Source organism: Callorhinchus milii, unplaced genomic scaffold, assembly GCF_018977255.1.
Source record: "Callorhinchus milii isolate IMCB2004 unplaced genomic scaffold, IMCB_Cmil_1.0 Scaffold14, whole genome shotgun sequence".
Lineage (NCBI taxonomy): Eukaryota > Metazoa > Chordata > Chondrichthyes > Chimaeriformes > Callorhinchidae > Callorhinchus > Callorhinchus milii.
This window is the reverse complement of record NW_024704755.1, coordinates 11826266-11840007: the sequence shown is the minus strand read 5'-3', so window position 1 is coordinate 11840007 and position 13742 is coordinate 11826266. Positions and strand designations below refer to the sequence as shown.

The following is a 13742-nucleotide window of genomic DNA, read 5'->3' as shown; positions in this document are numbered from 1 at the left end:
CAGTTCATAAATAATGTAATAAATTCATATGGCCGTGACATTTCCAATGCAATGTATTAGAACCAGCAAAAACAATGAAAAATAGTCCTGAGCTGCTGTGACCTTTACTTTGAAGTTTTCCTTAACAAGAAAATGTATTGCTCACCTCATCTCATTTTGTTTTGTTTGGACCAAATATTTGTATGGGGCATTTGCTGGCGGTTGAAAATTAATGAATACACAGTGGAAACTTGGCCAGAACATAAATGTAACATTTTTGTACATACTATGTTTTTAAAAAAAAAGGTTTTAGCAGCACACTTTATCTTGAGATATGAGCAGTGTAGCATGAACAAATGACATTGCTGCATATTGCTATTATACTATTGACATTTTATGAATTTTAGTGCTACATTTCTATGATATGTACATGAAATAGATAGCTCTGCAGGCTTATATTCCTTGTTTATCCAAATCTAACCCCTACATTCAAAATAATTAGCACATATTAACTGTCAGGTTTGTGTGTGTGTGTGTATATATATATATACCATTCACTTCATTTTGTATATGTTTTATGTATGTAAAAAGGTGCTATATAAATGGAAGTTAGTTATTATAATTTGATACAGTTGAAATTGGAACCTTGAACTCGAGGAATGCGCCCATCCAAAACAGTCATTCATAGACTGAGGAACCAGGAGTTCCTGTGCTGATATATTTGGTATTACGGTTCGCCTAATAAAACGTTAGTTCCTCACCCACACATTTATTTCAAGAAAAGTTGTTAAATGTTACTGTTCAATATTAATCCTGTTCTATGATTCATCCTTTTTTAATTAAATAACAAATTGCGTATCTTCTTTTTACTTCTAATCTTTTTACCGCAGACATTCCTCGTGTAATTGCTCCTCTCTGTTCCATTTATACCACTGCTGGAGAGCTCTGCTACAGAAATATTTCTCTCCAGTGCACATTAAATGCTCAAGTGGAGGTCTATCTGCGGAGAAGTAAAAATCTCGCACTGACATCCAGAAAACACTGTTCTTATTGTAAACTTCTATTTAAAATTGAGGCAAGCTCTCGGCACAGAGCACTGATCTTGGTAATTAAACATCAGAGGACCATAGTGTTTGATTTGTTGCCCGATTACATCATCAAGTCACACAGACACTGCCTTTCAGATGCAGTCAGGAGGCTAGTAATGCTAATAACCATTGAGGCCAATAATATTAATATTTTATTTTATTGCAGAGGTGACTGATGATGGATTTAGCACTGCAATCAGATTTTTTTAATACACCCAAGAGGTTACTCTAGTAACCTGAGAGCAAATAGTGTACTTGTTTTTTTTAAAAAAAATTTTTTATGAAACCGTTCTCTTTGCTGTTAATAAAGCCAGGCAGATAAGTGTCGTGATGGATGTAAAAGGAGAGTTGACGCGTGGACATGGGTCTGTGAACAAAATAGAAATGTATTTTGTGAACTGTGCATTACAGCTTATCACAAGCAACAATTTCAGAGCCAGGGTATAAAATTAACCTCACATACAGCTTGTAAACACATTAGAACCCATAACGTGGAGACTTAACCTCACTAAATGAGATGTCCCAGTATAGTTTGCTTATTTTAAAAGCATCTGGACATTTTTTCCATAAGTGTATTATGGCCTTTGATATCCAAAAATATAAATCCATTAGTTAATGACTTACAGTATGGTTCTTAGTCTTTTTGTGATGAAACCTCAATGTGCTTTTACCCTCTCCCTCTTTGTTTTCCCACCAATCTCATTACATCTTTTGTTTGGGAGGAACAAAGAACCATATTGTTCTTTGTGTGAAAGATGCACATTTTAACAACAAGAAGAGCAACTTGTATTTATCTAGCGCTCCTTACACATAGTAGCATCCCAGAGCACTTCAAGTAGGGAGATGGTGGAAAGAGACTTCCTGGAGTGCAAAAAGATACTGAAAGAGAGTGAGAGAGAATGCCCCAAATGTTCTGTGGTACATGAGTGGCAGTGAGAGGCTGAGGAATGATGGAAATTGTCTAGTTATGTTTGTCTGTTTACCAGACCAGTATCTATTTTAAATGGATTGTTTTGTGGTAGTGCCAACATTCCTACTCCATAAAAGTCAGTCCAATTTAAAGGCCACTTCTAGTGCAATGTTCCACAGCTGAGCAAAAAGAGTATTTAACTCCAAATTAGACCTGGCGTTGTTTAGAAAGCAGATGGTGGGCAGAGGGTATCAGAGGGTTACAAGTCGCAGCAGGTAATGGCTCAGGGAATGAGTGCAGCAGAATAGAGTGAGCTGTCTGGGTGTGAGAGAGGAGCAGAGCCTTGTGAAGCTTAGGCTTGGCAGGAAGGTAACTATGCTGTGCCATCTGGTCCAAAATACCATGGTTCACTGCTGGGACTGTGTTACCAGTGGCACTCACCCATTGTCTGTGTTAGCAATAGGATCTGTGCAGCTGGAGGAATGGGGGAGGAGATGAATTACTACACGGTAAATCGGTAAAAATGCTTCATCATTGGCATACAATTACTTCCATCCTGTTGGAAATAAAGGATCAAATTAGAAATTATATATGAGTGTGACTTCCTCTGCAATCTTTCCTCCTTCCCCATTCCCATTGATTTCCTGTATTACAATTATATAAAAAAAACTCCCTTCTGAACATCAAGAACTTGAATATAGAGATTGGGTAAGCCACTTTCTGCTTTCACTCTTGTTGGAATTCCCCCCCCCCCCCTCACTCCTGTCTTTTAGGTTTCCCATTTTGTTCCTTGCTTATTAATAATAATAATCCTTGCATTTGATATTGCACCTTATCACGTCTTTGAGATGTCTCAACGCGCTTCACAGCATACACTGTAAAGTTGAATTGACTGTATATTTTGTGGGCGAAATGAAAAAAAATCATTTGATATAAATTAATCTTAAAAATTATATAAACATTTATTTTTATATAAATAATTCTATAACAATTATTTTATATCATTGCATTATATAGTTATAATTATATAAAATTATTGCTTCCTTTTGTTTTGTGCCTTGTTTTGCTCTTTGCTGCTTCCGACGTGTCCTGGAGATTTGGTCTCCTGACTTTAACATTAGGAGAGTACAGATATCTGAAATCTAAACCAGAGTGAGTGCCTTAGGAGGGCACGGTTGTATTAACAGCACAATAATAAATCTGGAATAAAAGTCTAAACCTTCTTACTGTGAAATGTTTACAGCAGCGATGAACTTATAACTAAGGAAGAGCCAACTTGACAAAGACTTGCACTTTCATCCTTTAACTGAGCTGAATAACCTCAATTTACAAGCCTGTCTTTATTCCAATTTTGCTTAATTATCGTTCTGTTTTCCCCCACAAAACATTGTGTTAATCTTGCTTCAATGTCATTAACCCTTGCGAGAAGATAAGGGGCCATGGATGGAGTCAATTTGAAGCTACAAATTATTCAGTGCGACTATTTTCATGTTGATAATCCTTCCCACAGCAGCTTCAAAGATTAAAGGTTAATTATGTAAGATGCTCATATTGGAAGAAATGAAAGGCAATCTGTTCAGCTTTTGAAATGTGAAAGATTTTTCGAAGGGNAGTTCAATAATACAGTAACATTTAAAGCTTCATTTCAAATGGTTCTGAAGTCGTGAAGAAGCATTATCGGTTGAATTGATATTTGATGTTCTGCTAAATGCATTTGGTAATCAGTGGCCAGTGCATATTAATGTAATGATATGCTGTGCCTCTGAGTCACTCACACAATGGGCCACAGATCTCAGCTATGTTTGATGGGAGGAGGAAAACCGGCAGATCAGTCAATTCAGAGGACAGTCGTGCACCTCCCAAGCATGCAGTTTGAAACCAACGTTGGTTAACGCTCAAAAATTTGTCTCCTTTAGTAAAGAAAGAGAATGTGAAATACATAATCCTTACGTTTGCTATAGAATCTTTTGCGTCGAGAGGACGTGCCAAAGCATTTCTCAGAGTATATTGAAAGGTGGAATGACGATTTTGTGAATGAATTCAGCAGCCAATAGAGGGTGTGGGTAGGAGAAAGAGACTTGTTGGATTAATGTGCAAGTGTGGTTTAGATTTTAAATGACTGATGTGTGTGTGTTTGGGGGTGTGTGTGTGTGTGAGTGAATCTGTGTGTGTGCCAGGCTCGCTCTTGTCTATGGCACACACGTATATAATGGGCACACATTTTTTTTTCCCTAGAAATTTTTTGAAAAAGAAAAGCTTCTGCATTATGCCCTACTGCGTATTTTTCTGCTTTTTCCTGAATGCAGAGTTTCACTTGCAGTGATTCAGAAAGAAATTTAGACTGACATTCTGATTTTCTATGTCAAAGTAGAATGCTGTTTAAACGGCAGTATTTTTTTTCCTATTGGGTATTCAGAGTACACACCAGTATTTTACTTCATTGTATTACTTGTATCTTTAGAATGCCATTTCTCAGCCTTTTCTTCGTATCACTTAATAAAGGTTTGACAGTGCACAATTCAGGCACCTGACAATAGAGATAAAGTACTTTTTGGTGAACAGATAGAATAGAAACATTCAGTGGCCTCGGTGCAAATAAATCTCTTGCCTTTGAATTTGTGGCTCCTCCTGCTGTTCACAGTACATCGACCCCTGCTGGAAGTGAATTGGGTGAAGACAGGATGGGGCTCAGCTGTGGTGCACCCCCTGCAGTCTAATAGCTTGCCAACAATAACCATCTGGACTAACATACAAAGGATGGCCACTTGGGCAAGGTCCCAGAGCCAGTACCAGTGGAACCATACCCGACATACCACTTTCAGAATAAGAAGGGGGAAGGGTAGAGGCTTTTCGTTGTTGAAAGTGACAGAAATGTCAATTTGAAATAGATTTGTGAAACTCGAGTTTAAATTTGGTTGTCTTGAAGAATAATTGTAACCGGAATAATCGTTCAATCCATCTAACTTGTTCTGCCATTTTATTACTTCATTGCATTACTTGTATCTTTAAAATGCCATTTCTCAGCCTTTTCTTCTTTTCACTTAATAAGTGTTTGACAGTGGACAATTCAGGCACATGACAATAGAGATAAAGTACTTTTGTCAAATGTCAGACTGAAAAGTTGAACGAGCTTATATCTGATGTTATTTCAAATGGAAACCTAAAAGTCAATAAGGAGCTTATATTGTTTTCTTCTTTTGAGATAAACATTTAGTTAAGGTATTTTCATTTAAGTTTGAATCGTACTGATCAAATCTGTTCACTTTTGGGTCTGCATAAATGCTGCACTTTACTGTTAAAGTAGTGACCTTGGATTTATACAACTATTTAACTGTTTCATTCTATGTTAGGGTGACTAAAGAAGTGGACGCTGCTTCCAGAGAAGCTAAATCCTTCTTCCAAAACCAACAGGAACAGAAAGAATTGCAGTCAAAAAGTTCTCCAACAGCAACACTTGCAGCTTCAACTCCAACGAGTTCAGGGTAAGAGCCTGATTTGCATTATTCACATTTTTCCATATCAGACTGCATCTGCAGTCTGTAGCTTTCTTCCCACACTCCAGATCCTTCTGATTTTTTTATTAATATTCATTTTCCATCACTTACAATTTGTTGTCATCTTCAAAATTTGAACATTTATCAAGGTAAGGAATATTGCGCATACCGTTTAATTCAGTATATAAACCTCATATTGGAAAAACACAGACATTTTCTTCTCTTTAATCCTTCCTACCGCCATAATGAGCCTGATGAGGATTGCACTGTATCCAGAATCGGGTAAATTGTACAAACAGAGTTTGCTTTACTTTCTGGTCTTATTGTAGCTATAACTGTGCATTTCCTGATCCTGAAGCGCTCTGTACCATTCTTACAAGAAGCCCCTCATAGAAAAGAGATTTTGTTTCTGCATTTTACATCTAAAGTTTTTGTTTTACAAAAGGTTAAAACCAGCATTATTGGAGTCCAAATGAAGAATAAATGAAATAAAAGTTGCCCTCTGTAGAGAACTTTGTAACATTTATGGGTAATCTTTACCTGATGGATCGGAAATAGCCTTTTTTTAATGTGCGGAATCATTTCGTAACAACAAAGAGCAAACTTACAAATCCTTACTTTTCATTTTGAAGCCACTGATACTATCTTGCTAAATCTCTTGGTCGTAGGAACGACAGATTACTGTAGCAATGCTTGAATGTTAACTTAGGTGCTGAAGGTCAGCAGTGACTGCACTCTGAATTCAAAGATATAAGAAACTAAATGGCCCTTTTGAAAGCTTAATCCTTGAATATATACTGGGAGTTAATGGCATAGGTGGTTGGTTTCTCAATGTTCTCTAAAGAAAGTGTTTCCATGGTTTACTAATCTCCCTGCAAATAGAAATGTCCCTGAGTGGAATGCAGTAAGCATAATGCCCACGAAATAGAAGGGATCAAAGTCAGATGTTAACTACAGACGAGCATCCTGCTGTCTACTGTCTTATATATCATGGAAACAATAGTGAATGAGAAGCTCGTGCAAGAAACTGAATCTTTCTGACCTTCTATTTAGCTCACCAGTTTGACCTCAGAACAAGTCGATCAACTGGTGATGCTTTCAATTTCTTCGTCCAAAAATGCAGGTTGGTCAGCATGACGTTAGAGGAGTACTCCTGAATATTTGTAATACCCTTGATCATTGTTGGCATCTCAAACTCTGTTGAAAGGTTACTCTCTTGTGGTGTATCTTTTGCAATATAGATGGTGCTATGTGGGATGATATTGCCTGGCTTCTTAACCCAAAACCAATGCATGGGTTCATTATAGAATTGCCTTGTCTCCATCTGTTTCTTGCCTTTGTCAAGGATTGTCAGTGTTAAATATCATTAAATTGAAGTTAGTGATGATACTTGCTATGGAATAATTAATCAAGCCGCATCTGAATGAATCACTGCAGGCAAATGGACAGAATTGTACAGGAGGTGGATGAATGATGGTCCTGGAAAATCGTGAAGTTAGTTGGAAAAGCTGATGTAAAGGAAGAAAATCAAGAAAGTTTAAACTTGATTATTGTTGCAAAGATTTACAAAGGATGTACAGCGACCGAAACAGGATACTATGCCCAACCAGTCTGTGTCAGTGTTTATACTCCTCACGCGTCTCCATTCCTTTCCTCCCTCCCATACCCTTCTATCCTCCTCCTCTTCATGTGAAGGTCTAGCTTCCTCTTGAATATGCCTATAAGTTGTTATCCATAACTTCAGTGTTTCTATATCTATCTAGTGATGGAATTGCCATCTTTATTTGTTTGGCAAGCCACATAACCAATGTTAGAGTCACCGTGCACAACACTGGAGAGATGGGCTAGGTTGCAAAACCTGTGTGACTGGGATATGACTGGAGCAGCATGACCAAACTTACTGGTCGTGAATATCTGTCCAGGAACTCGCTGAATGCAAAGTGATCCTCTCAGAAAATATAAACGTATTGAATAAATATTCTAGACAAACCAAATTAATTCACTTCATACAGAATAACTTGCATTCTGTCAGGAAGTAATGAAAAGTGAAAACTCTTATTTTTTTCCGCCTATACAAACGCACTATATCATTGCCTTAACAATAATATGAAACGGACAGCACAGCATTGCTTCAATGCTTGATTTGGCATCACTTAAGTATTCAGCTATCTTTTTAGTCTGCCTTATTCAATTTGATAATTTCTGGGAAAAATAGCATTGATTTATTGATTTCTTAGACATTTGGAAGAAAAATGTGTGAAATTCATCTTTTTTTTGACAAAGCTTGATGTAGTCATTCTCTACCAATCTTAAAGAATGTTAGTTACCCCCTGGATAAATATGAAACATGTCTGACTTTCCACCAAGAAATGAAGGATGGATTCTATATTCCTGTGGCTGTTGGCATAGATGCTATTTACTGACAGCACAGAAGGCAATGTTCTCTGCACATCAAAGTCATCTCATTGACACATCACTTGAAAAGGCAGACAGGACCTTGGTTTAATGTCGTCAACAACAATAACAACTTGCATTTATATAGTGCACTCCACACCGGGCGGCGTCCCAGAGCGCTTAACAATGGTGCAGCCCGATGCTGAGCCAAGGGGGCGGAGAAGGTGACCATAGACACGGTCGAAGAGGAAGGTCTTCAAGGGGCAACCTGATCTGAACGCGATGTCTCATCTGAAGGACAGCAACTCCAACAATGCAGCACGCCCCAGCATTGCATTGAAGGATCAGCATAGATTACATGAATTCAAAGTTCCAACGTGGGACTTGAACCTTCTGCCTTCTGACTCCGCTGCTGATGCCGAGGTGCTGTTTGAAGCACTTTCCTGGAAAAGTAGAGGGAACTTTGCTCTGCACCCAGCTGTCTTCAGCTTGACCTTGTGCTGCTTGATTTTAATACTGGGTACAAAATGTGTGAAAAATGCTCTATTTGCGCAGCACTGACATCTCTCACCTTAATAAGCACCAAAACAAAGATCGGGACCACTACAGTGGTCTCAATAGATTTAACTATTGAATGCTACAGGAACAATTCTAAACACTAGGGGCCAAGGCACTGAAATGGGTTTTAAGCAAAAAAAGTCCAAGTGGCAGCATTACATCTTTCGCCCCATGAAAAGTGCATGATTTTATAATCTGACTAACTGCAAGTTACCTTTCATCTCCCCAAGGTTTGGTATCCTGGACATTTCCAAGTTAATTACAGTCTATTCTGTGAAGCGCTTTGAGACGTCTAGAAGACGTGAAAAGCGCTGTATCAAATGCAAGGATTATTATTATTATTAACTGGCAGAAATACCACTACACAAGTTTGAATTTGCAGAATTCTAAATGTATTCAAGCCTGTGGCTGAATTCCCACCCCAGGGAAGACATTTGGCAGATCAGCATGACTGATCAGAATGGCTCATTTTTATCTGGAAGAGTCACACTGTCAAACTGTCTACCAGGCCGGCTTTTTATGTCTCTTCAGACTGTTCCCATGAAATCCTTCATCACCTGAATATATTATGACTAATTACTATCTGAATGAACTACAAGCATTCAACGCAGCAGTTCATACTACAACAGCTGTCCAATTCCTCTTTCCTTATGGGTAGTGACAGTATATTTTTAATTGTTGGCTTTTGGCCGCTCAAACTATTGTAAGAGCAGGAACAAAACAACAATGAATAAATAGATTTGTGAAGTATGAACAGAATGCCCAAACCGGGCAGAATTGGCTACTCCGCTCCCTGTGTCTGTCATGTTTTCCTTGGGACTTAAGGAAGAGATGATCAGGGTAATTTTTGTGAAACTGATAATATTAATATCATTTTCAGCTTGTGAAATCTGGAATTGAAAGATATCCGATAAGTGTAGAACTTATACTGCTCACAATGTTGTGCCATTTGGAGTGATCCCTGGAGCAATCCTGACAATTTCCATAGCAACATTGAACAGACATCTCTCACGGAAGAGATAAGAGCTGTGGACAGGACAGGAAGGGAGTGCATTAGCTTCTGTACAAATGGTTTTCTTGTGAAAGACAAACCTACAAATGACATCCAGCTGTAGCAGAATCCAGTCAATACACTTTGTGTTGTTTTACTATGTAAATGTAGTTGCATCAATCTGCACTGACGTACAGTGAAATGTACAGGTCAAAAACTTGTTTTGCTTTTGGTGGAAATGATGCATTCTTCTTTGAATTGCTTATTAGGCCTAATTGTGTCAGCAACTGTATGTGGAAGCATCAGTTTCCATGGAAAGCCACTTGAGTGACTGCAGGATGGTTTGTAAATGGAAGATAAGCTCATGTTATTTGGAGCTTGAAAATTATTCAGGGTTTTATTCAACATGATACTATTCTGGTACATTTGGACATGGATATTCATCTTATGTACTTTTAGCTGCTTATTTATTTACTAAATACTGTGCAACACAAAATATACAGTCAATTCACTTTACAATATATTCTGCAAAGCGCGTTGAGAAGTCTCAATAACGTGATAAGGCACTATATCAAATGCAAGGATTATTATAATTGTTCATTCTGATGTTTTGTATGGTTTCTGGAAAAAGTACCAAATACATGTTACCGCTTAGAATGTAGAAATTGTGAGCTCTTCAATGACTCTTGTGAAAGCCACTGTGTAAATTGAAATGTAACATTTGTGCTTTGTACTTCGGGCCAATAAATGTTAGATGCAACTTATCCAAGGGAAGAAGTCATAAAGTGATGGTCTAATCCTAATTGTAATGTAGGTGGATTCTGTAGCATATTGTTTCTTTCACAGGTATTCAGATGTGGTCTAGGTTTCCAAGTGCAATATGTGGAACGCATAATTGATATACTTAGCTAATGTTTTACTGTTGTCTTTACAAACAGTTTGTGGTGTCAGCTATTTTTATGATGAGAAGCATTTACTTTGTTACCTGATGAATTATTTGCATCTGATGCTAAGACTACCTTTTATACATAAATATTAATGGACATTGCCATCTTAATTACAGCAGGGCAAGCTGCACTCTCATGTATCATTATAGCTTGTGTTAGTTTGTGTAATCTGTGACGTTTACATCAATGAGTGCTGGGGGAGGTTGCTGTACAGTGCTGCACTGTTGGGGTACGGCCCTTCAGGTGAGATGATAAACCGAGATCCCGTCTGCCTTTTCAGGTAGATGTTGAAAGATCTCAAGTGGAGTTGCGAAGCTGCTGTCAGTGATTCTGGGTTGCAGCATACTGATTCATTATCAGTTGTACTTCATGTATCAGAGTTTGGTACAATTTATATATTTTTTAACAGAAACAATCTAATACATATAAAGGGTCAATTGTATAAATTAATGGATGACAAAATGATTAAGCACACTAGTAGGGCTACTTTATCCAATATCATATGAGAATGTGAGGCTTACATGCCAGGTTTTCTGTTGATGTGAAAAATGGATTCTATTACGTCTAAAGACCAGTAATTTGCCTTTTGCAGCCAAATATTTTACATTTCATGTTTTGTCCTGTAGAATTCACTGATAGGCTTGGATGTGAAACCCATTGATTCATCAGTGTTATCATAGTTTCCAGTAGTCAGTTTATCAAAGACAAAAATGGACTAGGAGTGGCAGAATGTAAGGGAATGCCACAAATGTTTCTAATGCTTTTAATAAACTAATCTGGTTTTGACTGTCCTGTATAAATATGATTTTATTAATGAAGCATGCAGTCAGAGATTCTTTTCAAACATTCGCCAGCCAGCGAGTGAGTGGCTCAGACTGTTTGGCAGCCTGTGGGTGTAGCCGGTCTCCTGGTGAGCTGCAGAATGACATTTGGCTAAATGACTTGTGCATCAGCTGTGCATTGATGGAGGCAGATTGACAGGTGACTGAAAGATTAAAGGTGCTACCCTGAAGCAGGATTCTTACTAACACCACCCCACTGCTAAATAGGTTATTACTGCACACAGTGAAGCGCCAGCTATTCTGTCACACCAAACACCCATTAGGTGACATCATTAAAATACACTGGAAACAATTGGCTAACAGCTGTGCTAAAACTGAGTACTGCACTATAATTTTAATTGAAATATCAATTACTGTGGTATTTGGGGTTATGGTGGATGTTAACATACCAGCCTTCGTATCTAATCATCTATACCATCAGATGATGAGCATTTGGCCGTAAGACAGTTTAACAATTGCAATGTTAAAATTTCATCTCTCATCTGTTGTTCATTGCCCAAATCTTTCCCCATTGCCCAAACAATAGAGGACTGAGGAAACTAGATACTAAATTGTGATTGATTCCTCCTCCCACATCTTAGTACAACCTCTATCACAGCTACCAGATTCACACCAGGTGTAGATTCTTCTGTTATACAGAAAAGCTTAATTGAAGCTGTAGTAAAGCTTCATTCATCATTTAGAAAATACCTTCTGGGTCACACATGCTGAACAGCAGTGTTTGTTTGCCTTTACGTTAGGTTGAATGAACTTATGGACTTTAATTTTTGCCTTTTGAAATTGGAGTGGTCATCTTTAGAATTTTCCAGCAATTTTATGATTTTTTTAAACAAAAATCTGTATGTAAAAGTTCAGATTACTGCAGTCCTGCACTAAGTTTTCTGGCATAGTTTAGCTGTTTGGAGATGTGATTATGACTTGTAAACATTCATGTTTAATTGCCAGATTGGGGTGGAGGCTGGAGGAGAAAGAGGAATCGGATTTGTTTGATTTGCATTTTAGACTTGTTAAAATCTTACGAAGAAAAATTCTGCTTGACTAAAATATTCCTCCTATTTCAGATATGCAAGAAATAAATGTTTATGTTTACAGATGTAAGGCTTCCAACCTGAAGCATTATGTACATCCTTTCTGCCTTGTAACAAACCTGTTAGCAGATCCCCGGCAAATGATTTTTTTCCTTCTATAACCCGCTGGAAACAAAAGCAAGTTGTCCTGTCTAAAGCAAGTGCTCACTCAGCAAGCACATTTTCAAAGGTCTACTGAGCCATTAAATTACACCAGAGAACAGTAAATGAACTGCTGGTATTCAGTACTGACCTTAAAAAAGGGCTGACATGATAACAACTTTTCCCCAAGACCACAGTTTAATGATCTCGGCTCCCAAGTCCAGTACCCTCTTCAGGGACATCTGTGGATGAGGTCATTCGGAGCTGGAGTGCAGCTGTTTTCTGAGCATGAGCAGTAAATGAATGGCTCCACTTTCTCCCTGGTCTAAGTGTGTGTTATGTTTCGCAGCTTGAAAGGCACCCATCTGTGTCTGCCCATATGGGAATATGAGAAACGTGAGAAAAGCAGAGGTGTATTGCATTCCCTCCCCCTGAGCATTTTTCCCTGATACCACTGACCTTTCTCAATGATAACTGAACTGGGTGAAGTACAATATTTATCAGAATTTCAATTCTTTTGTCTCTATCCTGTGTCTCTTGCTGATATTTCACAGCAGTGGAAATAAAAATCCTATCGTCAAAATGCCGGGCCCTGCTCCCCATTAATGGCCACGCTCTTTGTTGTGCTAAGCTGCTGTCATTAAAATTGCTACACCGCAACTAAATTATTCAATTGTGGCACGGGAAGTCTGCCTGAATAGAGGGGGGCAAGGACGTAAAGCTGCCACTGATTCTAAGGAAGACTGAGATCATTCTCTTTATGAGCAGTGATTAAAACGTAGCACTGAAACACCAATAACAATGCAAGAAAGAACCTTTATTTCTGCAGTGCTTTATACATTGGCGATGCACTCTGTAGTATTTACTACCAGTGCAGTGACTCTTTTGGGCTAATATTTTAATATTGGGAAACGTACTTATTTTCTTCGACTAGGTGTCAATTCAAGAAGCTAGCTATCGACGCATTGAAAGAGTTAGAGATAGAAATTATTTATTGCAGTAATTCCACTTTGTGAGAAAGACCAGTAGTTTGGTCTAAGTTTAATTCTAGATTTTTTAACATGTGTGAAATAAAGCTCTGCATTCTCTATTGTGGATGCAGTATTCTATATTCTTTAGCAACCATTTATTTCAGCTAATAAAACAGGAATTGATTTGCAAATTTCTCAAGTTTGTGTCAGTTTCTCTACAGCTAAAGTGCAGGTGACTACATCCAATAGAATCCTCCATATCAAAATACACTGTCAAAGCTTTGCCTCATTCATATTTAAATTAAGTTCTGAGAAAGCATTGCATTCCCCTGAGACTCAGATTAATTCACAGGGAAAAAACCCTTGGCTGTCTAAACCTTCCTACATGTATGAACGTAG

The 13742-nt window shown here is 38.0% G+C and overlaps 1 protein-coding gene across 1 annotated transcript in view; it reads left to right on the top strand.

Moving 5' to 3' along the window:
* cfdp1 (craniofacial development protein 1) overlaps positions 1–13742 on the top strand; it is a 55761-nt gene that overhangs the window by 6361 nt on the left and 35658 nt on the right. The window contains 1 exon segment of the mRNA NM_001292753.1: positions 5328–5459. Within this exon segment, the coding sequence (NP_001279682.1) occupies positions 5328–5459 (132 nt within the window).